This window comes from Pongo pygmaeus, chromosome 7, assembly GCF_028885625.2.
Source record: "Pongo pygmaeus isolate AG05252 chromosome 7, NHGRI_mPonPyg2-v2.0_pri, whole genome shotgun sequence".
Lineage (NCBI taxonomy): Eukaryota > Metazoa > Chordata > Mammalia > Primates > Hominidae > Pongo > Pongo pygmaeus.
Genome location: NC_072380.2, coordinates 99,739,709 through 99,764,117, shown reverse-complemented (window position 1 = coordinate 99,764,117; position 24,409 = coordinate 99,739,709). Strand labels below are relative to the sequence as shown.

Here is a 24,409-nt window from a genome sequence, read left to right as displayed (position 1 = left end):
ACATGGGAAATCATCCCACTTTTTGTTTCATTGTTTGCCTCTTAACAGAAACAAATATTTGGAAAGTTTTCCTGCCCCACTTTTTCTTACTAAGTGGGTGAGTGTCCCTACCCTTTTCTGCACACCCATGACACAGAGAGAGGAAGAGTCTTAAAGCCACATTGAAGATGTGCAGCACTTACCTATGGTGTTCCAGGGTCAGAGCCCAAGGTGGAGTTGTTTGAAAAATCATTACCCTTCTATTTATCTAAGGAGTCCACTGGAGTATATTTGTTTAAAAGAATGCCCTATTTAAAATCTCTGCCTGCCATTTTTAATTTCTATTTATGGTGTGGTATCTCATAGCATATTAAGCTACTGTGTTAGCCAAACAAATAAAAGAGAAGCTGCTTCTTTAAAAGACAATACATTATCTTAGCTCTTTATGTTGTATTCCTTTTGTATATTCTACTACAGGAGAGACTGTATTTCTCAGCTGCTTCAAAGTCTCCAAGTTATCTTTATTTTGTTTCTCAATACATTTAAAGGTGTAGTTAACTGAGATCTTTAAAGAGTTTCACCCACTGTGCATACCTTACTGAATGTGTTGGATAAGCAATGGTGAAGACATGAGACATAATGTCAATGGTGATGATGATTCTGGCAGTCAAATTTTCAAAGTGCCAAAAATTTGGATTAATCCCACAGCAGTATTAAAATGACCATAGTCAATATTTTTTTCCTTTGACATACATATTATAAAATAGTTTATTATTCTCGCTTGCCAACTGCATTCTATAGCAGAAAGCACAACAAATTGTGAAGAATTCATTATAGTTTGAATTGGGCAAACCTGAGTCAGATTACTGACAGTTTTATTAATTACTTGTGTTACTCAGACAAGTTCCTTAATTTCTCCAGGCCTTAGTGGCCTCTTCCATAAAATAAGAAAAGCAACAATTATAGTTAAAGGTGTTAAATGAGACAACATACATAAACTGCTTAGCATACTGTAGTAATTAATGCATTTTCTTCCCTCTAAATTTGGAGGAAAAAATATGGACTTACTACAAATTTATTTTACAGGCTCTTTTAAGATATAAAGGAGTAAAGAATATGTTTTCAGCAGAAATATTTTCTTTAACATTCATTCATTATAAAAGTTTACTTTCCCTTAATGTTTATATTTTCTGAAGTTATCACTAATTTAATATATTCTGCTATAAGGAAAGAATAATTATCCTATTTATTTTGTTGGTATATATTATTATACCTTGAAATCTTTCCATTCTTTTTGTTGTTCCTTTTTCAAATATTCATTTTTGACATCCTCCTACAAAGGAACACAAGATTAGATTGAATAAATGAGCACTTTTTCCAATTATTTAGTATTCTATACCATGGTTTCTGCCACTAAATTTATAATCAAAGCAAGCCTTGACATGTTTAATTGTGGGCAGCTGGAAAATAATAGCAGAGGCATTGGATAGGCATATGGTAAAAAGAAATAGGGTAACTTATTGGAACAATCCAAAAATGTGAAGAATAAAGTGAGACTTTCAGAAAAACAGGATAGAAAATAGTTGTATTGGTACTTATAGTAACATATCATCATATATAAAGAATTTAGCTTTGTTTATATAAAGCAAGGCACACCCATACCCTCCCCACTCCAAGTACATACAAGTCTTCCCAGGCATTCTTGCATCTTAATAACACTACCATTTTATAAAATGTAAACAAGTAAAAAACAGAGGGGTGAGATTTTTTTTAAGATTTGTTCCCCATTTTAAAATTAAAGATTTGACCAACATTATCTGTATACTGCTATGTGACACTAAGATCATTATTCCATTTCTTCTGTGTATATCATCCTTTTTGTTTTACTGTTTTAAAATTCAAATTGCAAACATGAGTGAATATAAATCTACACATAAGTTGAATAAATGTGTATATACTATGCATATAAAAATTAAAAACCCACAACTTTCCTACCAATAATCTAACACAGAGCTTTAGTTATCAAATGTAAAAGGGCATTTTTATATTTTAGAAGGATGTGATTATGCTTCTACTGCATTTTACATATTTTAGAAGGACTTTATTAAATATATGAATATAAAAACAGATTTCTTAAGCAGAAAAAGAGTATACTACTTAACATTCCAACTATTCATATAAAAACCTGTAATAGTACCTTATGGCCTATTGATGATCAAAATAATTCAAATGATAATGAATCTGGTTTCATACATTGTCACATATAATACAAATATAAAAGGCATATAATGTACAACAGCTTATTATCTCTTCTGGAATATGGTCTGTTACTTAACATAGTAAGCTTTCAGCTCAACATGGCAATAACTTGTCACAGTTAATTTTTTAAAAATCAAATAAACCAATTAATAGAGGGTAAGCAACATGGACTATTCATTTCAAGAAAATATGAATGAATTCAAACAATACTAAGCATAATTTAAATATTAGCTAATTCTACAGACGCATAAGTATCTTCCTGGGTTCACAACTTACATGTTTTCTAAGTGTTCAAAAAATACCAGTTTACAATAATTCCTGTATGATAAATACTATATGAAATCACTTTTGTTTTTCTCAGAGACTCGTCATAGTTTGGCATTTTCTTTTAAACTCATGTCTGTAACAACTCTCAATGTGAAGGAAACTTTAGGATTAATTATAGTGGATAGAGCTTTTCTGACATTATTATTCCTCAAACAAGGACAATTTACTGGATAGCTTCACATTGTAGAATAACTAATGACCCCATCTCTTTTTGGCACTCCAAATTAAACATCCTTCAACAAAAACAGAAAACAGATGTTCAACATTAGCAGATGTCCAGGGTGACACACTAAACATATGCAGGGAGTGGAAATCCTAGCTCCACTCACATGTGTGAGAAATGCTGACCAGTGCATGGAGGATTTCCAAGCACCATCACTTGGTTTTGTAAGAATAGAATTTCATTCATGTATTAGATAATGAGATCCTCCCACATTCCAATGTCTATACTTTGCCAAATCTATTTTTTTCAACAAGGTGTAATGATCTACTAGAAATTTTAAACCATAGTTTTCTTATTTTTATATTATTTCTACATAAAAGAACAAAATAAGCAAAGAACCATAATATGCAAAAATAATTTATCTGCACTATCAAAATAAATTCTTAAATTTACCTATTTTCCTTAAATTCCAAGTGGCTTCCACCATTATTCACTTTAAGCCTACTCAAATGCCATCTTCTCAGTGTAGACTTCCCTTGTTCAATTCAGGCAGAATCTCTCTGAATCGAGCTATCTATTTTTCTCCCCACTAGAAGCTTTGTGATGGCAATGAGTCATCTGATTTATCATTCTATTTCCAGTGCCTAGAATAGGGGAGGTGGTAGATACTCAATAAATTATTTGTTGATTAATTAGAAGAAGATATAAACAGTCATTTTTTCCTCCTCCCTTTCTCTATTTCTTTATTTTGGGGGTTTGTGGGAGGTCGTTCCTCACCAATCAGTGCCACAGTACCCTGCATTTGATAGACAAGGAATAAAAATAATTATCTAAATCAAGGTGCTACTCTAACTAGCCCCTTTATAAATGATGCTTCAGCTAATATTATTTTTAGTTAAAGCATAAGTACATACAATAAAATGTATTTTTCTTACATTTTCTGTTAGATCAGCTTTGACTATTGTATACACATGTGTTACCTTCACCAAAAACAAGATAAAGAACCTCTCCATCCCCCTGAAAGATTAACCTATAACCTTTTTCAGTCAAACCTCTCTTCACAGTGTCAACTACTTTTGGACTTCTATCACCACAGTTTAGTATTGACTATTTTACTAAAAGAAATCATACAATATATCCTTTAGGTGTTTCCAGTTTTGTTCTCTTTGAATAATGTCTCCAAGATTTTTCCATGTTCTTACATGTACCAGTTTGTTACTTTTTACTAGTATTCCAGTATCCTAGTGAACTTCACTTTGTTGATTCATTTTCCTGTTGATGAATATTTGTGCCTTTCAATTACTTTATTATTAAGACTTAGACTGCTATGAACGTTCTTGTAAAAGTCTTTTGTGTTTCTTTTTGAGTCTTCTGTTAAATATTTAGGAATGGAGATGCTGAGTCACAGGGTAGATGTAGGTCTAACTTTAAAGGAAATAGTCAAAGATTTCTCCAAACTTGTGTAATTTTATACTAACATCAGCAATGTATAGTAGTTCCAATTGCTCCTCACCTCACCGTGTCACGTGCCAACTCATGACACCAAAGTTATAATTGCCTATGTTTAGTTCTAGAATCTTTATGGGTCTGCACTTTATGTGCAATGTGTCTGATCTGTCTTGAATTACTATTTTTTTTTTCATAAAGTGAAGCTAATGATTATGGTTCATTTTTTCCCATACAAAAATATTTATTTGTATTTTACTTTTATCATATTTAAATTTCAGCCATACCAGAAAATATGAAATAATATCTAACTGTGGTTTAAAATCAAATTTTGCTAATAATTAATGCTGAACACTACCTTATGTGTTTCCTGGACATTACCATATCTTCTGCAAAGTGTCAGTCAAGTCTTTTGCCCATTTTATAACTGGGTATTTTTCTTACTACTGTTGATAGGCAGTAGTACTTTACAAATTCTGCATACGCACCCTTATTCATATTTATGTACTGTGAACATTTTCTCAGTCTAAGACCTTTCTGTTGATTATATTAATCCTGTCTTCTTAATAGTAGATATTGATAATATTGATGAAGCCCACATTATAATTTTAGAAAATTTTATATCAGTGACTCTTTTTGTACTGCCTAAGACATAATTCCCCACACCAAATTCATAAATATATTCTCCTATGTTTTATTCTAGAATCTTTAGGTTTCTGGGATTTATGCTTAAATGTTCGATCTGTCTTGAATTTTTCTTCTTTTTTGTATAAAGATAGAGGTTTAAGTCCATTTATTTCCCATAGACATATTTTGTTATAAAGATTACCCTTTCCTCTTTGAATTGACTGGAGTCTTGTAAAAATTTATCAACAACATATGCAAGTCTATTGCTGAACTATATTTGTTCCATATTTCTACTTGTCTCTGTGTATGTCAACATGAAATTTTGTTGATCATCGCAACTTTATTGTAAGTCTTGAAATAAAGGGCGAGTCCTCCAGTTTTGTTCTTTTTCAATATTTATTTGATTATTATACATCTTTAGTCTTTTTGCTTGAATTTTAAAACAGCTTGATGGTCTCTTCAAAATAAACATTGAGAGGGATTCCTTTGTGTTTATAAATAAACTTGGAAGAAGGAACATCTTAAACATATTAAGTCTGTTAATCCATGAACATGGTGTATCTTTCATTTATTTCAGTGCCTTTAAGTTCATGTAGTAATGTTTTCTAGTTGTCAGTGTAGCAATTATATACCTTTTCTTTATATTTATTGTGAAGTTTTACACATATTGTTTTAGATTTAATCCTAAATGTTTTATGTTTTCTGATACTACTCTAAATGTTCTTATTTTTTTCCCAATTGTTCTTTGCTATTACATCAAAATACAACTGCTTTTTGTACATGGATCTCATAGTATCATTTGAGTAGGGTATTCTACATATACAATTGTGTTGTCTGGAAACAGGCAGTTTTACTTCTTCCTTTCCAAAATTTATGTTTTTAATGTATTTTTTCTTGTCTTTTGTGCTGTATTGGCTTCCAGTGCAATGTTGAATGGAAATGGTAACAGTCTTGCCTTCTCTTAGGTGAAATGAATTTCAACATCAAGTGTAATGTTAGGTTAAACCTTCTACTAATCAATTTATTGGATTGAAAAGTTCCTTTCACTTCTGAGTTTCCTGAGAGTTTTTTCTTGCATCTACTGAGATGTTCATATGGCTTTTCTCTTGTATTCTGTTAGTGTAGTGAATTATATTGATTGTTTTGAATGTTACACCAACCTTGTACTTCTGAAAAAATGATATATGTTTATTATATGTCATCCTTTTTATACCTGGCTAGATTTGACTTGCTAATATCTTGTTAAATGTTTTTATGTATGTTCAAGAGGGACATTTCTAATTTCCTTTTCTTGTACTGCTATTTTAGGTATGAATAAGGGTAATGCTAACTTCATAAGTTATGCGATATATCCCCATACACTATATTTTCTGAAAGAGTGTACATTACTGGTATTATGTCTTCTTTAAATATGTGATGAAATTCATTAGTGAAGCCATCTGGGCCTGTAGTTTACATTGTGGTAAAGTTTTTTTTATTATTACAAGTTTAATTTCTATAATAGATGTAGTATCACTTAGGTCTTTTGTTCTTCTGGTTTTGAGTGTAATTAGCTCTTTTTTTAAAATAACTTTTTTTATTATACTTTAAGTTCTGGGATACATGTGCAGGATGTGCAGGTTTGTTACATAGGTATACACGTGCCATGGTGGTTTGCTGCACCCATCAACCTGTCATCTACATTAGGTATTTCTATTAATGCTATCCCTACCCTAGCCCCCCACCGCCAGACAGGCCCCTGTGTGTGATGTGTCCCTCCCTGTGTCCATGTGTTCTTATTGTTCAAGTCCCACTTATGAGAACATGCGGTGTTTGGTTTTCTGTTCCTGTGTTAGTTTGCTGAGAACGATGGTTTCCAGCTTCATCCATGTCCCTGCAAAGGACATGAACTCATCCTTTTTATGGCTGCATAGTATTCCATGGTGCATATGTGCCACATTTTCTTTATCCAGTTTATCATTGATGAGCATTTGGGTTGGTTCCAAGTCTTTGCTATTGTGAATAGTGCTGCAAGAAACATACATGTGTATGTGTTTTTGTAGTAGAATAATTTATAATCCTTTAGGTATATACCCAGTAATGAGACTGCTGGGTCAAATGGTATTTCTGGTTTTAGATCCTTGAAGAATCGCGGCACTGTGTTCTGCAATGGTTGAACTAATTTACACTCCCACCAACAGTGTAAAGGTGTTCCTATTTCTCCACATCCTCTCCATCATCTGTTGTTTCCTGACTTTTTAATGATCATCATTCTAACTGGTGTGAGATGGTATCTCATTGTGGTTTTGATTTGAATTTCTCTGTTGAGCAATGATGATGAGATTTTTTCATATGGTTGTTGGCTGTGGTGTGCTGTATTCAGGAGACCCATCTCATGGACAAAGACACACATCAGCTCAGAATAAAGGGATGGAGGAATATTTACCAAGCAAATGGAAAGCAAAAAAAAAAAAGAAAAAGAAAAAAAAAAGAAAAAAGAAAGCAGGGGTTGCAATCCTAGTCTCTGATAAAACAGACTTTAAACAAACAAAGACCAAAAAAGACAAAGAAGGACATTACATAATGGTAAAGGGATCAATGCAACAGAAGAGCTAACTATCCACCCATCCAGGAGAACTCAGATTCATAAAACAAGTTCTTAGAGATTTACAAAGACACTTAGACTCCCACACAATAATAGTGGGAGACTTTAACATCCCATTGTCAATATTAGAAAGATCAACAAGATGGAAAATTAACAAGGATATTCAGGACTTGAACTCAATTCCAGACCAAGCAGACCTAATAGACCTCTACAGAACTCTCCACACCAAATCAACAGAATATACATTCTTCTCAGCACCACATTGCACTTACCCTAAAATTTATCACATAGTTGGAAGTAAAACACTCCTCAGCAAATGCAAAAGAACAGAAATGATAACAAACAGTCTCTCAGACCACAGTGCAATCAAATTAGAACTCAGGATTAAGAAACTCACTCAAGGCCAGGCACGGTGGCTCACGCCTGTAATCCCAGCACTTTGGGAGGCCGAGGCGGGCGGATCACGAGGTCAGGAGATCGAGACCATCCTGGCTAACATGGTGAAACCCCGTCTCTACTAAAAATACAAAAAATTAGCCGGGTGTGGTGGCGGGTGCCTGTAGTCCCAGCTACTCGGGAGGCTAAGGCAGGAGAATGGCCTGAACCCGGGAGGCGGAGCTTGCAGTGAGCCCAGATCGCACCACTGCACTCCAGCCTGACAGAGCGAGACTCCATCTCAAAAAAAAAAAAAGAAAAAGAAAAAAAAAGAAACTCACTCAAAAAACTGCACAACTACATAGAAACTGAACAACCTGCTTCTGAATGACTACTGGGTAAATAACGAACTTAAGGCAGAAATAAATAAGTTCTGTGAAACCAGTGAGAACGTGCTTGCTTCAGCAGCACATATACTAAAACTGAAACCAATGAGAACAAAGACACAATGTACCAGAATCTCTGGGACACAGCTAAAGCAGTGTTTAGAGGGAAACTTACAGCACTAAAATGCCCACAGGAGAAAGCAGGAAAGATCTAAAATTGATACCCTAACATCACAATTAAAAGAATGAGAAAAGTAAGGAAAAACAAATTCAAAAGCTAGCAGAAGACAAGAAATAACTAAGATCAGGGCAGAACTGAAGGAAATAGAGACATGAAAGACCCTTCAAAAAATCAATGAATCTAGGAGTTGGTTTTTTGAAAAGATTAACAAAATAGATAGACTGCTAGCCAGACTAATGAAGAAAAGAGAGTAGAATCAAATAGTCACAATAAAAAATGATAAAGGGGATATCACCACTGATCCCACAGAAATACAAACTACCATCAGAGAATACTATAAACACCTCTACGCAAATAAACTAGAAAATCTAGAAGAACTGGATAAATTCCTGGAAACATAAACCCTCCAAAGACTAAACCAGGAAGAAGTTGAATCCCTGAGTAGACCAATAACAAGTTCTGATATTGAGGCAGTAATTAATAGCCTAACAACCAAAAAAAAAAAAAAAAAAAAAAAAGCCCAGAACCAGACAGATTCACAGCCGAATTCTACCAGAGGTACAAAGAGGAGCTGGTACCATTCCTTCTGAAACTATTCCAAACAACAGAAAAAGAGGGACGCCTCCCTAACTCATTTTATGAGGCCAGCATCATCCTGATACCAAACAACAGAGACACAACAAAAAAAGAAAATTTCAAGCCAATATTCCTGATGAACATCAATGCGAAAATCCTCAATAAAATACTGGCAAAGCAAATCCAGCAGCACATCAAAAAACTTATCCACCACTATCAAGTTGGCTTCATCCCTGGGATGCAACGCTGGTTCAACATACGCAAATCAATAAATATAATCCTTTACATAAACAGAACTAATGACAAAAACGACATGATTGTCTCAATAGATGCAGAAAAGGCCTTCGATAAAATTCAACACCGCTTCATGTTAAAAACTCTCAATAAACTAGGTATTGATGGAACATATCTGAAAATAATAAGAACTATTTATGACAAACCCACAACCAATATCATACGGAATGGGCAAAAGCTGGAAGCATTCTCTTTAACAACTGGCACAAGACAAGGATGTCCTCTGTCACCACTGCTATTCAACATAGTATTGGAAGTTCTGGCCAGGGCAATCAGGCAAGAGAAAGAAATAAAGGGTATTCAAATAGGAAGAGAGGAAGTCAAATTGTCTCTGTTTTCAGATGACATGATTGTATATTTAGAAAACCCCATCGTCTCAGCCCCAAATCTCCGTAAGCTGATAAGCAACTTCAGCAAACTCTTAGGATACAAAATCAATGTGCAAAACTCACAAACCTTCCTATACACAAATAATAGCCAAACAGAGAGCCAAATCATGAGTGAACTCCCATTCACAATTGCTACAAAGAGAATAAAATACCTAGGAATACAACTTATAAGGGATGTGAAGGACCTCTTCAAGGAGAACTATAAACCACTGCTAAAGGAAATAAGAGAGGACACAAACGAATGGAAAATCATTCCACGCTCATGGATAGAATAATCAATATTGTAAAAATGGCCAGTAATTTATAGGTTAAATGCTATCCCTATCAAGCTACCATTGACTTTCTTCACAGAATGAGAAAAAAACTACTTTAAATTTCATATGGAACCAAAAAAGAGCCCATATAGCCAAGACAATCCTAAGCAGAAAGAACAAAGCTGGATGCATCACACTACCTGACCTCACACTATAATACAAGGCTACAGTAACCAAAACAGCATGATAATGTACCAAAACAGATCTAGAAACCAACGGAACAGAACAGAGGCCTCAGAAATAATACCACCTGATCTTTGACAAACCTGACAAAAACAAGCAATGGGGAAAGGATTCCCTATTTAATAAACGGTGTTGGGAAAACTGGCTAGCCATATGCAGAAAAGTGAAACTGGACCCCTTCCTTACAAATATATTACCCTGTTGCTCTACAGGTTAGAAGTTCAACAGAAGTCTCACTGAGCTAAAATCAAGGTGTGGGCAAGGTTGCATTCCATCTTGGAGGCTAGAAGGAATAATTTTTTTCCCTGATTTTTTCATATTCTAGGGGTCACTCATATTCATTAGCTGTGGCTCCCTTTCTCCATCTTCAAAGCCTGATCTTTATTCCATAGATCCATCTCTTTCTGACCACAGACAGAAAATGTTCTCTACTTTTAGGGATCCATATGGGCCCACCTGGATACCTCCCCATATCAAAGTCCATAACCGGAATCACATTGGCAAAGTCTCTTTTACCATATTAGATAACAAATTTACAGGTTCTGGGGATCAAGGCATAAACATCTTTGGGGATCATTATTCTCCTGACCACATATATCTTTTAGACTTTACTTATTCTGTTAGGCTATATTTTTATATACAATTTTTCAATTTATTTTTTCATGGATTACTTGTCAACATGGTTTAAAAACTGAAATTTATTATGAGGTAATTAATAAAAATCTCTTCTCTTTGGTCTTTTAACCCTATTTTAGTTCATTTCTATATCTCCAAGTTAACTATTATTCTTATTTCTTGTTGAACTTACAGAATTTATTTTCCAAATTTCTTTATGCATGCATAGACAAATACAAATATACATTCTTATTCTCATCAGTGTCATTCCACTAACAATTGCATATTACGTGTACTGCTTTGCTTCTTGACCTTTCACTTAACTCCCACTTACACTCTATAATAATATAATAATTATATAATATCTTGGTAATCTCTTCATATCAATCCTTGAATGGAGATATCATAGTTTATTTAATCAGACTTTGTTGATGGACATTTGGACAGTTAAAATCCTCTACTCATACAAATCCTGCTGCAATGAAAAGCATATAACACACATCATTTCATAGGTGTTCCAGTGTGTGGGTGAATTCCCAAAAATGAAAATTCCAGAATTGGGAAATGTGCCAACAGATATGCTCCTGTTTAGTGTTCATAGATATTACCATAATGACTTCCATAGGGATTAAGAACCTGTGTCTTGAAATACCAAATGTATACATTTTTCTATTGACTCACCCTACAATGGATGAGAATTTAAGACATTTACATACTCCCCATTTCTCCTTTGCTACCCACCTCACAATTTTTTGTGACATTATTAACATTAATTCTTCTATTGGTTAATTTCTTAACTTTGTATTATATATCTACTGAAACTTCTAGGTATTTTTTCTTTCCAATTATCTCAAATTCACTGAAAAGATATGCTAACAGAACATTTTTTTCTTGAAACATTTGAGAGTAAGTTTCTCACACGATACCTCATCATTCCCAAATGCTTTAGTATTTCCGACAAGTGACATTCTCCTACATACACTGAGCACAACTGTCAAAATCAGAAAATTAACTGATATCATTTAATTCTTAGATCCCAATTGAATTTTGCCAGTTGCCCCAATATTGTCATTTATAAGTAAAGGATCCAATTCAGAATCAAGTGCTGCATCTTGTTCTCATGTCTCTTTAATTCCTTTAATCTGGAACTGTTCTATGCAGTCCTTCCTTGACTTTCATGAGTTTGATGTTTTTGAGAATTACAGCACAGTTATTTTGTAGAATATTCTTTATTTTAGGATAGTTCGATATTTCCTGGTCATCAGACTTGGGTTACGCATCTTTGACAGAAATATAACTGAAGTGATTTGATTCTGAGTTCTCATTGCATAGTGTCAAGAGTTAGTGGAATTTCGATTTATCCCATTCTTAGTGATGCTAGCTTTGATAAATTGGTGAAGAAGGTTTCTGCCAGGCTTCTCCACTGTAATGCTGCTTTCATCTCCTTGAAATGAGTACATAGTTCATGGGGAGTTACTTTGAAATTATGTAAATATCCCATTTATCTTCAAACGTTCCATTTATTCATTCATTTATTTATGAGTTTGGAATGATGTGTTTTAATTTTATCCAAAGGATTATAATTCAAAATTATTATTTATTTTGGTGCTCAACTAGAGGTGTCTAGAATAAAACCTTCCAGCTGGTTTATGTGTCCTGTTGACATATTCCCATGATTTGTTGAGTATTTCCTTACTTTTTGGAACATGAAAATACTTCATGTTTTATTTTCCCTGCCCCGGAACTTGAATCAGCCATTACTTGGGGAAGCCCTGGTTCTTCATAGTAGAGAATGTTATTCAGAATCCAAGAGGTGGTTTACTAGGTATGCCCTTGCTGCTGTGGAGGGCCACTAACCCCCAAGCCCTCTCAATGGGTAGAAAGAGTACACAGCATGTCCACACATGTCCAGCAATACTGATAATTCCAATGCATTACTACAGGGTTCATTCTGGCTTTCTTTTACTTCCTTACTTTTATTCTTTTCTATATAACTCATTTCTCTAATAATGAGTAACCTGGCTCAAGTTATTTCTAATATATTCAGTTATTTGATTAATCTTCCTGTATGTAACCAATTTGCTATCACTGTTACTGCTCCTTCCCTATGCAGAGTACCTTCTAAACAAACTCAAGCTTGGGCACCCACATTATGCTTAAACCACACTATGGACTCACCGTCCTCACCAGGCTTGAATATTTACAACCCACTCCTGGCGATCCCCTTCAGACAACCTTCTCACTCCATCAGGTTTGATATCCTGCATAAGCCCCCTTCCCAGTAGTTGCACTTTCCCACCCTGTAGCTATGCAGACTCCCTGCTTACACTACACAGACTCCATAACTGCGCAGAACTTCTGCACGCCCGTGCATGGGCAGGTCTTCTGCCTTTTTCACGCTGCAACCACCTCAAACTGCTCAGCTTGAACACCCAGTACCAGCCCCTCCACCTCCCCGCCCAATCCCGCTCCCTGCCCAGCAGATCCCCTCTCCCTTACTCTGTGCATGCTCGGACAATCCAGGTCTCTGTCTGGCTGCCACTCTGCCAACACCTGTGCCAAGCAGCCTTCCCAGGTGATGCCACCTTTTCATGCATGGGCCTCCACATCCTGCCCTGAAGTCCATCAAGTCACCCTTCCTTGCTTGCAAACCCTCTCCCCTCATGACCTTAAGATTGAATCACACAGCGAAGGAAGAAAAGGTAGGAAACCAAAGAGTAAGCACTACTACACTTTTGTTGTTGTTGTTGCATATGTATACATACATATTTATATATACGTATATGTATATACGTATATATTTATATATACGTATATGTATATACGTATATATTTGTATATACGTATATATTTGTATATACACATACGTATGCATATATTTGTATATACATATATGCATACATTTGTATATACATACATATATGCATACATTTGTATATGCATACATATATGCATACATTTGTATACACATATAAGTATATATTTGTATATACACACATATATACAGATACACATATATATGTGTATATACACATATATATATGGCTGAAAGAAAGCTAATCATGAAAAAAAATCAACTGAGACTTTATAACAGAGCTATTTACATTGTAGGCCTTACGGCACTTATCTAACAATTCCAATTCCTTTGTTAATACATGTAAACAATTTAAATGGGATTGACTCAGAGAAATAAATTTTATGTATATTTGTGATGGCTCTATATTATTTTGATGACTTACTTATTTTGTCATTTCTTACATTTTATTTCCAGTGGAGAAAATATTTTTGTTTTATAAAGATAAAATAAGACAAATTTTGATAGATGTAAAGATATATAGTGAATCATTAGAAAAGCTTGGACACAAATAAATTAGTTGTTTGCCAACTCAATAATAAAGCACATTTTACCCCTCAAAACTTGAAGAAAAGGTCTATTTTCCATCTACTACAGTCTTACACAATTTAGAAGGAATTATGTCATATCTGCTCAACATGACAATCTGTTCAGCTGGGAACCTACTTGGGATAAAACATAATCATTTTTCATTTTTCTCCACATTTGAAATTAAACATTATATATATTTCATACTAATTATTATTATAAATATAACAAGCATTAATGTAGAAAGTTTTTTAAACTAGAATTCCTAAATTTCTCTATTTCTCTTTGTTTCTTCTTATTATGTTTTCATTTTATATTTTGCGGTGGGGGACAGAGTCTTGCTCTTTTGCCCAGGCTGGAGTGCAGTGGCGCCATCTCAGCTCACTGCAAACTCTGCCTCTGGGGTTCAGGCAATTCTCCTGCCTCAGCCTCCTGAGCAGCTGGGACTACAGGCGCATGCCACCACACCAAGCTAATTTTTGTATTTTTAGTAGAGATGGGGTTTTACCATGTTGGCCAGGATGGTCTCAATCTCCTGACCTGATCCACCCACCTCGGCCTCCCAAAGTGCTGGGATTACAGTGTTTCTTCTTACTCCTGTGTTCATTACTCTGTCTTTCACTCTTCTCACAATTCCTTTCTCTTCTATTCTTTTCTTAATTTATATATCAAGAGAATATATAAAGCTTAGTGTCAAATTATTTGCAACAACTATAATGGGAATTCAAATTTAAGAAGCAAATCTTTCTTAAAATTTAGTATAATATGGAAATTATTAAGTATTACCTGACTAGTTTTGTGCACATTACCCACTAGCAGAATCATCAGGTGTGATTCCTGTTGCCATCTCTCCAGACTACAGAGCATGTTATCTGTTATAACTGATACAATGAGATACATTTTTGTGATGATTATTTTACCATCACTTCCTTGTTGCCTATTTCAAATGTAGTTGAGCCTGAGGAGTTTCCGAGGTTGATAATCCACGGCTTTTTTGCATCTATCTGCTACTTTGAATTGTCATTTGATTGGTTCTTGAGCTTTAGTTATCATACTTAATAATTTAATTAAAGGAATTGTTTATTTACCAATATATGTCAGATACCACAAAAAGATAAATGTATTTTTTTATCTGTGAGAAATTCTCAGGTGAGCTAAAGACAAATATCTTGTTTAAAACCAGATCAATTACACTAAAAGTAGGTGTTTCATGTTTTAATGTTGAATACTGATGATGTTTTCCCATACAGTTCAATAAAAGTTATGCATTATATGACTTCTATTAGAAATAATGGGCTAAGATCTATAACAAAACAAACTCCAGTAATGTTTATTTCCTGCTAATGTCAGACCATTGTAGGTTGGCAGGGATATTCCTGCTTTGAATAGGTATTTAAGGGCCCCTTTTTTTAATAGCCATTCATGGATCCACGCTCTTTTTGTCTAATATCTCCTTTATTTCAGAGGCCTCCTCCAGATCCTCTGCCTCCAGGCTTAAACAAAGGAAGAAGCAGAATGAATGATCATAAGTAAGGAATCTGGAAACTGCAAGGAAATCCAGAAAATGAAATTAGCAGTTTGTTCAGAAGAAAAGGAAAAAGATTTAGAAGAGCATGTACCTAGTTTGTGTCACAGTGTTGTTTCTATGTCTCTGTCAACTGCAATAATAGTTTACGGTTGATCATATGAAAGTAGAGATAAATAAATTTTTGCAAAGTTCATGTTAAACAATGGGTTGTTTTTACAAAATAAAAACATAAGCCATTAAAAAAATGGAGAAATTCTAATCAACATTGATATTTTAAAGTAACAATTGTCTTTTTTTGGCAGATGACATGTTGTAATAGCTTTGTTCAAATTTTGTTATAAGAAGTTCTTTACATAAGGCATTTTCATACAACATGCTTTTTCTCAAATTCTTACGTAACATGCTATTTCTCCAATTCTTATTTAAATAACCCTAGAGGACCTATGAAATAATCTAGAGCTGAAGATATTGATTCTACTCTTAGGTAGCAAATGTTAGTTAAATAATTTTATTCCTATTTAAAGAGGTCCAATCATCACCTATGATTCCAAGTCTATCACAAAATATGGTCTCTGAAAAACATGAGGCACCTGGAGGAAAATAAATAAAATAGTCATTGCATATACACTTTTTAAAATTTACAGTAATTGGTGAGTGAAATATAATAACAGAAGGATATATTCTGATCATCTAAACATAGCATTCACGTTCCAACAAAGCTGCTGCATTGTCTGAGAGATTAAAAAGTTGTAAATAATAATAAAATTGTATTGTACTATTTCTTTGATTTTATAAAGAATCTCATTCAGAGTATAATTAATGAATAAGACAAAAAGGCATAGAGAGACACAGAGACAAAAAAGAGACAGAGAAGTTACTTAAAATACAGTAGAATCTTTTGTTCAGCAGAAGCAAAACGTCAAGTAGCTTTTAAAATAATTACTCTAACCTGAAACAAAGATACATGACTTTTGACCCAGGTATTTGTACAGAAGAAAAAATTGGGAAAATATAATATTTGAAACCAAATCTTAGCTATAACTTACTCTAGCACTATAGTATTTGAATTCCCTCTATAATAGTCCTGACATGTGGCATTCCAGTGCCAGCTTGAACACTTCCAAAGGATAGGGTGTTACTACTTCACAGGTGAGCATGGGCCAGTGCTGGATATATATGTTCTATAAAATGCTGTCTATGGTTACTTGAAATCAAACATCACAGGACTTTCAACCATTAGTCCTTATTCTGTGATCTAGGAAAATGAATACATTGATACCTTCTGCATGAGAGATTCTAAAATACGGATGATGGATATAATGTAATCCATCTTATTTTCTCTATTCTGAGCATCTTTCTTTGTTTCAATCAATACTCTGATATTTCCAATTAAATTACTGGTTGCTCCCTCTAAAACACCTGTGCTATTTCTAACCAGAAAAATACACATGGAATGAGAAACTATGTACTTGGCATTTATGATATCATTTTTAACATAGAAATGATGCAGTAAAAATAACATACCACAATACTGAAATCTGTGAACCTCAGATCTCTCGTAGAATTCTGAATAAACATGTATTTTGTTAATATTCATTACATATATTCTTTTGAAAGAATGATGACATTGTTATCTCATGGAATTTGGTAACCTCAATTTCTCAGAAATATACACATATATACATATATATATGACATAGAGTTATTAGGATTTGGATTACCAGGCATTTTATGTGCAGTATATTATTTTTAACTTCTTTTTTTGTACAGTAAAGACAGTGAAAGTAATAGATAAAATTCTCAAAGTTCTATGATCCAAGAACTTTGCTTCTCTGAGAACTGTACCTACATATCATTTGATAATGTGGAAGAAACTCTGGAAAATATTGTTGTAGTTTCCAAAAAATATAACATTTTAAGTAAATAATTCTATGTGTTTGCAAAACCTAGTATTAAATCCCATCAGTATTCAGACTAACATATTTAACCAATGTTTTGCTGCTGTGAATAAAAATAAATTGATTTGCTTATTTATATTAGGAACTCTGAGTGAAAATGGGAAAAGTGAGTACCTGTGAACAACACAGAAAAAATTAGATGTCAATCTTTGCCATTTTAATTGATACACATACTTACACTTAAAGAAATGACAAGTATACATTTCCACTCAGAACCATATCCAAAGAAAAGCTTCCTCAAGTATATAAGCGTTCCTGCTCAACTAGTCCTTGATATCTATTTTTCATGAACCCCAAGCTGGAGAGGGTGCGTAATTCTTAGGTTGGGAAAATATGCATTGAGATACCTCCAATTTGACATGGCTAGCAGAATACAAGTTTTGACTATTGGTCCACACCCAAGTTTCATTGAAATGGAAGAAAATGTACTAATATAAAATCAAGATGATAGCATGTTGGAAAGGAGGGGAGAACAGACCAGTAAGATGTTGTATAAGACAGAACACACATGGAATCTGATTAAGATAATGATAATTTCATTTTGTAATGTTAGATAGGAAAAATAATACTTTTCCTAGAGAAGAAATATTTGCTTGGGAGATCAGCCAGTTAATGAATATGTTAGGTGGCATCTGCAAAGATTTCTTCACGCTCAGAGTGCTGACTTCAGTATGAATCTTCAGAATAAAGTTAAACAATTCCACAATTGGAATGATAAATGAGTTATAATTCAGAATAAGCCCAGAATAGGTTTTGTGTCAGAGACACAGAGTAGCATATCAGAACTTAAACCACCATGTCACCACCACTCTGCATATATGTCTCAAGGAAATCTCAAGAACCAGGCTATATGACAAGGGTAAACTCTGCAACCTCCCCTTGCCACCCACTTTTTAGACATGGCAGCAGGGCTAAGGCTCCCATAAGCAGAATTGGCATTTCTTGATTTTCTACGAAGTTAACTTCTGAGTTAAAAATAAGCACTTCAGCTACCAAGCTAGAGTCTTATCTACAATTATGGATATAAATTCAGGAACCAAAAAAAAAATCATGAGCATGATAGACATATTCCATGACATATTATTCTTAGATATTAAAAACACAACTAGATAAATTTTCAACGTTATACATTGAATGATTAGTAAAATTGATGGTATTGATGATTCACCCTGGTAAACTGTAAGACTGAACTGAAGTTTTACCTCAACACATTAGAAAGTGCAAAGAAAACAAAATGAAAACAATGAGAGTAAAGTTAGAAATGTGAAGAGTAAATCAAAGATTTTCAAGATTCATTTCACATGTGCCAGAGGTAACAGAGAGATTAGAGCTGTTAGAGTATGACAACTAAGTGTTCACATGCCACCACTACCTTTCTGAATTAATCTCCTTCCATTTTAATCTATGCTCATTCTGTGCCAGCCACACTGGCTTATTCTATTCTTTAAACTTGTTTACCATGTTCTCAAGTCACATAAAAGGTGAATCTTTGCATGTGGCTCTTCCCTCTTTTTGCAACATTTTTCCCTAAAATGTTTGGCTCATTCACTAAATTCCTTCAGGATTCTACTCAGTGTCAGCATATCCATAAGGCCTTTCCTGTCTACATTTTATAAACTAAAATCCTCCAGTGCTGGGCACTCCATCCTGGGTCTCCACTATGTTTATCCCCACAATGGTAAATGCATAAATAATCAAAACCATTTAGTTAAGTGTTTATTGTCAGTTTCCTTCACCAGACTGCAGGCACTTCCCCTGTTTTGCTACCTACTGTGTTCTCTGTGCTCAGAGCATTGACTGGAACACAGTAGGTACTTACTTGTTAAATAAATGAATGAATGATAGGCACCAAAGAAATGTTCCTAAGCTTTGAAACTTAGGATGGAACTGTGGAACTATGGATTTGGAACATTTCTTAGAGACGAGAAAAAACAGTTCAACTTTTATCATCAAAGAACCCACAATGCCTGACCAACACGGAGAAATCCCATCTCTACTAAAAATACAAACAATTAGCTGGGCGTGGTGGTGCATGCCTGTAATCCTAGCTACTCAGGAGGCTGAGGCAGGAGAATTGCTTGAACCTGGGAGGTGGAGGTTGCAGTGAGCAGAGATCGCGCCATTCTGCTCCAGCCTAGGCAACAAGAGCAAAACTCTATCTCAAAATATATATATACATATATTTTTGTGAAACTAATTACCTCAGGAATAAAGGACAGAAAAAACAGAAAATAGACAAATAAAATACAAGAAATAAAATCAGTCTGGCTTCAGACCATTTATCTGTAACAATGAGCAATGACGCATTAATATAATATTGAAGGCTATTTACCCAACTTACATGGCATTATAAATTGAAAATAAAAAATTTAGGCATATAAAAACTGTAAAAAATAAAACCATTAAAAAATAAAAGTGAGGAAATAGAGCATTGACAGACCTAAGAAATAGAGGTGTAAGAAAGAAATTCAAGGCTAAAAATACATATTATTTATTAGTAATAAATAAATAATTATCAATCATTGGAAATGTGGCTTTGAAACATTTAAATTAAGAAATTATTGATAAAAGAGAGTCAGGATTAAAGAAATTACTAGTACTCCTGTACTAATTTTCCAGATAACTTAAAAAAGAACCATACATGAAATGGAAGACAAAACAGTATAGTAATGTATTTCATTCAGATAATATCTGTTAATATTTCCAAATTCATTGTGAATGTGGAAAAAGAAATATATGTCTGAACCATTGAACAATATGCTTATCGTGATTTCTGTACATGGATGTTTCTAGTAGAAATATTTTACTTTATTTTGTGTTGGAGGGGAAAACATTAGGGAGCCAGGAGGACCTCAGATTTTAACTCAGTTGTGTCTGTGTATTTTATCATTGAAACATGTAAGTCATGATTTTGGAAAAAGTTACTGTCTCTCTCTAGACAAGGGTATTAAAGACAGTCTATAAAGGAAACTTTTTTCAACCCCAAATTATGTCAAAACATATTTTTTATAATAAAATATTTTCTAAGGGATTCAATTTGTAAACAGCTGTTGAACCATGTTCAGTCAGATATACTATTTATTTTCTATATTTACCAAAATAATAATATAAGTATGTATTGTTATAAGGGTTTCAAAAATATAAAAATATATGAAATAAAAATAAAAATTGCTATCTGCTAACACCTTCCAGTCCCATTTCCCACCTTAAAAGGACCAGTTGACAGACATTGACAAGTTCTAGGAACATGCAACTTGAAAGTTTGATCATGAAAATATAGGTTTCTAAAGACATACTGTCAAATAAATTGCTCATAAGGACACCAAAAAGATTTCGTGGGTGAATTATGTGATTTTCTTGTTCAAGACAGGAAACCAAACCAACTCAATGTTAATTGTTCTGAGAATATGTATCCTCAGATTGTGTACTTTTTATTTTATTATTTATTTATTTATTATTTTTATATTTTTTTGAGACAGAGTCTCGCTCTGTTGCTAGGCTGGAGTACAGTGGCACAATCTTTGCTCACTGCAACCTCTCCTCTCACTGCAACCTTTCCTGCCTCACCCTTCCAAGTAGCTGGGACTACACCCGTGTGCCATCACGCACAGCTAATTTTTGTATTTTTAGTAGAGATGAGGTTTTTTTTTTAAATGCATAACTGATACATAAATGCATTACTAGAAGAAATGCCCTGGTTTGTACTTTGATAATTCTAAATAAAATCAACTTAGTTTTTATGTTAAAATAACAGTCTTAAATTTATAGTAATTACCTCTGCTTACAAAATACGACAGGTGTACCAGGTTGACTTTTACATTTACCTCATGCTAACACATTAGTAGAAGTTAGAGATATAAACAGGAAGATATTTTTCCTGTACTTAAGCGGTTTATGTTTTTAAATTTTTAAAATTTTTATTGATGCTTAATAATTGTTCATATTTATGGGGCACATGTAGTATTTTAATACTTGCATACAATGTGTAATGATCCAATCAGGGCAATTGGGACATCCGTCACCTACTAGTAATTTCTTCAATCTTGACTCCCTTTTATCAATAATTTCTTAATTTAAATATTTCAAAGCCACAATTCCAATGATTATAATTATAATTTCTTTGTGTTGGCAACATTCTAAATCTTCTCTCCTAGATATTTTGAAATGTACAATAAATTATTCTTAACTATTGTCACCCTACTGTGCTATCAAACACTAGAACTTACTCCTTCTATCTAAGTGTATTTTTATACCCATTAACCAACCTCTCTTCATTCCCCCTCCACCCTTCCCAGCTTTTGATAACCACTATTCTACTTTCTACCTCCATGAGTGCAACTATTTTAGCTCCCACACATGAATGAAAATACCCAATATTTGTCTTTTTATGCCAGGCTTATTTCACTTAACATAATGACCTCCAGTTCCATCTATGTTGCTGCAAATGACAGGATTTTATTCCTTTTTATGCCTGAATGATATACAATAGAATATTGTACAATATAGAATAGTATTATTCAGACATAAAAAGGAATAAAATAAAATTATATGTGTGTATACATATACATATATATACACACATGGTGGTATATATATATACACACATGGTGGCATATATATACACACATATGTATATATATACACATATATATACACACATGGTGGAGGGGGAATGAAGAGAGGTTGGTTAGTGGGTACAAAAATACACTTAGATAGAAGGAGTAAGTTCTAGTGTTTGATAGCAGAGTAGGGTGACAATAGTTAAGAATAATTTATTGTATATTTCAAAATATATAGGAGAGAAGATTTAGAATGTCGCCAACACAAAGAAATTATAATTATAATCATTGGAATTGTGGCTTTGAAATATTTATATATATGCATATATATACACACATATATATATGTAAACATTTTCTTTATCCATTCATCCACTAATAGACACTCAGTTCACTTCCATATCATAGCTATTATGGATAGTGCTGCAATAAACATGGCAGCCTAGGTATCTCTTTGAAATACTGAGTCCCTTTCCTTTGATTATACACCCAGTAGTGAGATTGCTGGATCATATAGTGGATCTATTTTTAATTTTTTTTAGAAAAGGTAGTACAACCACTACTAAACAGTGGTGAAACCACTGTTGTCTATAGTTTTTGTACCAATTTATATTTCCATCAACAGTATATTAGCATTCCCCTTTCTCTACATCCTCTCCAACATTACTTGTTATCATCTGACTTTTTTTTAAATTAAGAAATGGTGTCTCATGTTAGCCTGGCTGGACTCGAACTCCTGGGCTCACATCATCCTCCTGTCTCAGCCTCCCAAGTCATGAGGCTACAGTTGTGTGCCACCGTGCTCAGTCTTCTTTGACTTTTTGATAAAGGCTAGCCTGCCAAATAGAAGACGATGCCTCATTGTGATTTTTATGTCCATTTCCCTGATTATTAGTGATGGTGAGAATTTTTTCATGTACTTGTTAGCCATTCATATGTCTTCTTTAGTGAAATATCCATTCAGATCATCTGCCCATTTTTTTAATTATTTGGTTTTTTTGCCATTGAGTTATTTGAGTTCCTTATATATTCTGATTATTAATTCCCTGTTGAATAGTTTGCTAATAATTTCTCCCATACTATAGGTTGCCTCTTCACTCTGTAGAGTATTTTCTTTGCTGTCCAGAAGCTTTTTAGTTTGAAGTCATCCTATCAGTCTATTTTTGCTTTTGTTGCCTGTGCTTTTGAGGTCTTGCCCAAAAATTCATTGCCCAGACCAATGTCTTAAAACATTTCTCCAAGCAGCTTATATTTTAGTAGAAAGAAATGGTTACATACAACTGATACATAAATTTAAATTATATGTCAGGGGCAAATGCAGAATATAACAGATAAGAAACAGCAAAACCTTCACAGCAAGTAGGTGTCATGGAGCAAAGGGTGCTGACGGCATTGGAAAAGAAAGACTTCAGAGAGAAAGTTTCACATAGGCAGGATTTCAAAGATGAACTTAGGCTGATGAGAGAATGCAACATAGGCAAGCCATAGAAGTGTGAAATAAGATGGTGTATTTAGGAAATTTCAAGCAATTCAGCATGAGTAGAGCATTGATATGGTCTGGCTCTGTGTCCCCACCCAAATCTCATCTTGAATTGTAATCTGAATGGTAAACCCCACGTGTTGAGGGAGGGACCTTGTAGGAGGTAATTGGATCATGGGGGCAGTTCCCCGATGCTGCTCTCATGATAGTGAGTGAGTTCTTATGAGCTCTGATGGTTTTATAAAGGGCTCTTTCATCTTTGCTCGGCACTTCTCTCTCCTACTGCTTTGTGAAGAAGAACATGTTTGCTTCCCCTTCTGCCGTGTTTGTAAGTTTCCTGAGGCCTCCCCAGCCATGTGGAACTGTGAGTCAATTAAATCTCTTTCCTTTAAAAATTACCCAGTCTCGGACATTTCTTTATAGCAGTGTGTAAACAGACTAATACAAACATAAAGAAGAATAAATAGCAGAAGCAAATGCTGGAGAAATTGGCAGGGGCTTTTAGTAACAACTAAGTCACTTGGACTTTCACTTATAAGCTATGGATATGAATAAATGGGTTTTAGAAGTGATAGGCATTTAATAATATGCAAGTTCATATAAGACTTTCTAAATCATCTATAATCATGTATTGCATGTACTCTGTAAGCAATATGAGCTGCTCTTATATATCTCACTATATGTAACCCAGACCCATGGGTAATAATTTTTTCATCTATAAAGTAAATCATTAATTTATTGATTTAAAAACATTTACTATGTATTTTATTATATGCCATGTACAGGAATAACAGAACTAAACAT

At 33.9% G+C, this 24,409-nt stretch overlaps 1 protein-coding gene across 3 annotated transcripts in view; it reads right to left on the bottom strand.

Moving 5' to 3' along the window:
* The window catches only part of CNBD1 (cyclic nucleotide binding domain containing 1), a 629,195-nt gene that overhangs the window by 11,678 nt on the left and 593,108 nt on the right, over positions 1–24,409 (bottom strand). For all 3 annotated transcript variants that reach the window (XM_054498740.2, XM_054498739.2, XM_054498741.2), the window contains one exon: positions 1,253–1,312. In XM_054498740.2, the coding sequence (XP_054354715.2) occupies positions 1,253–1,312 (60 nt within the window). The remainder of the gene's footprint in view (positions 1–1,252; positions 1,313–24,409) is intronic.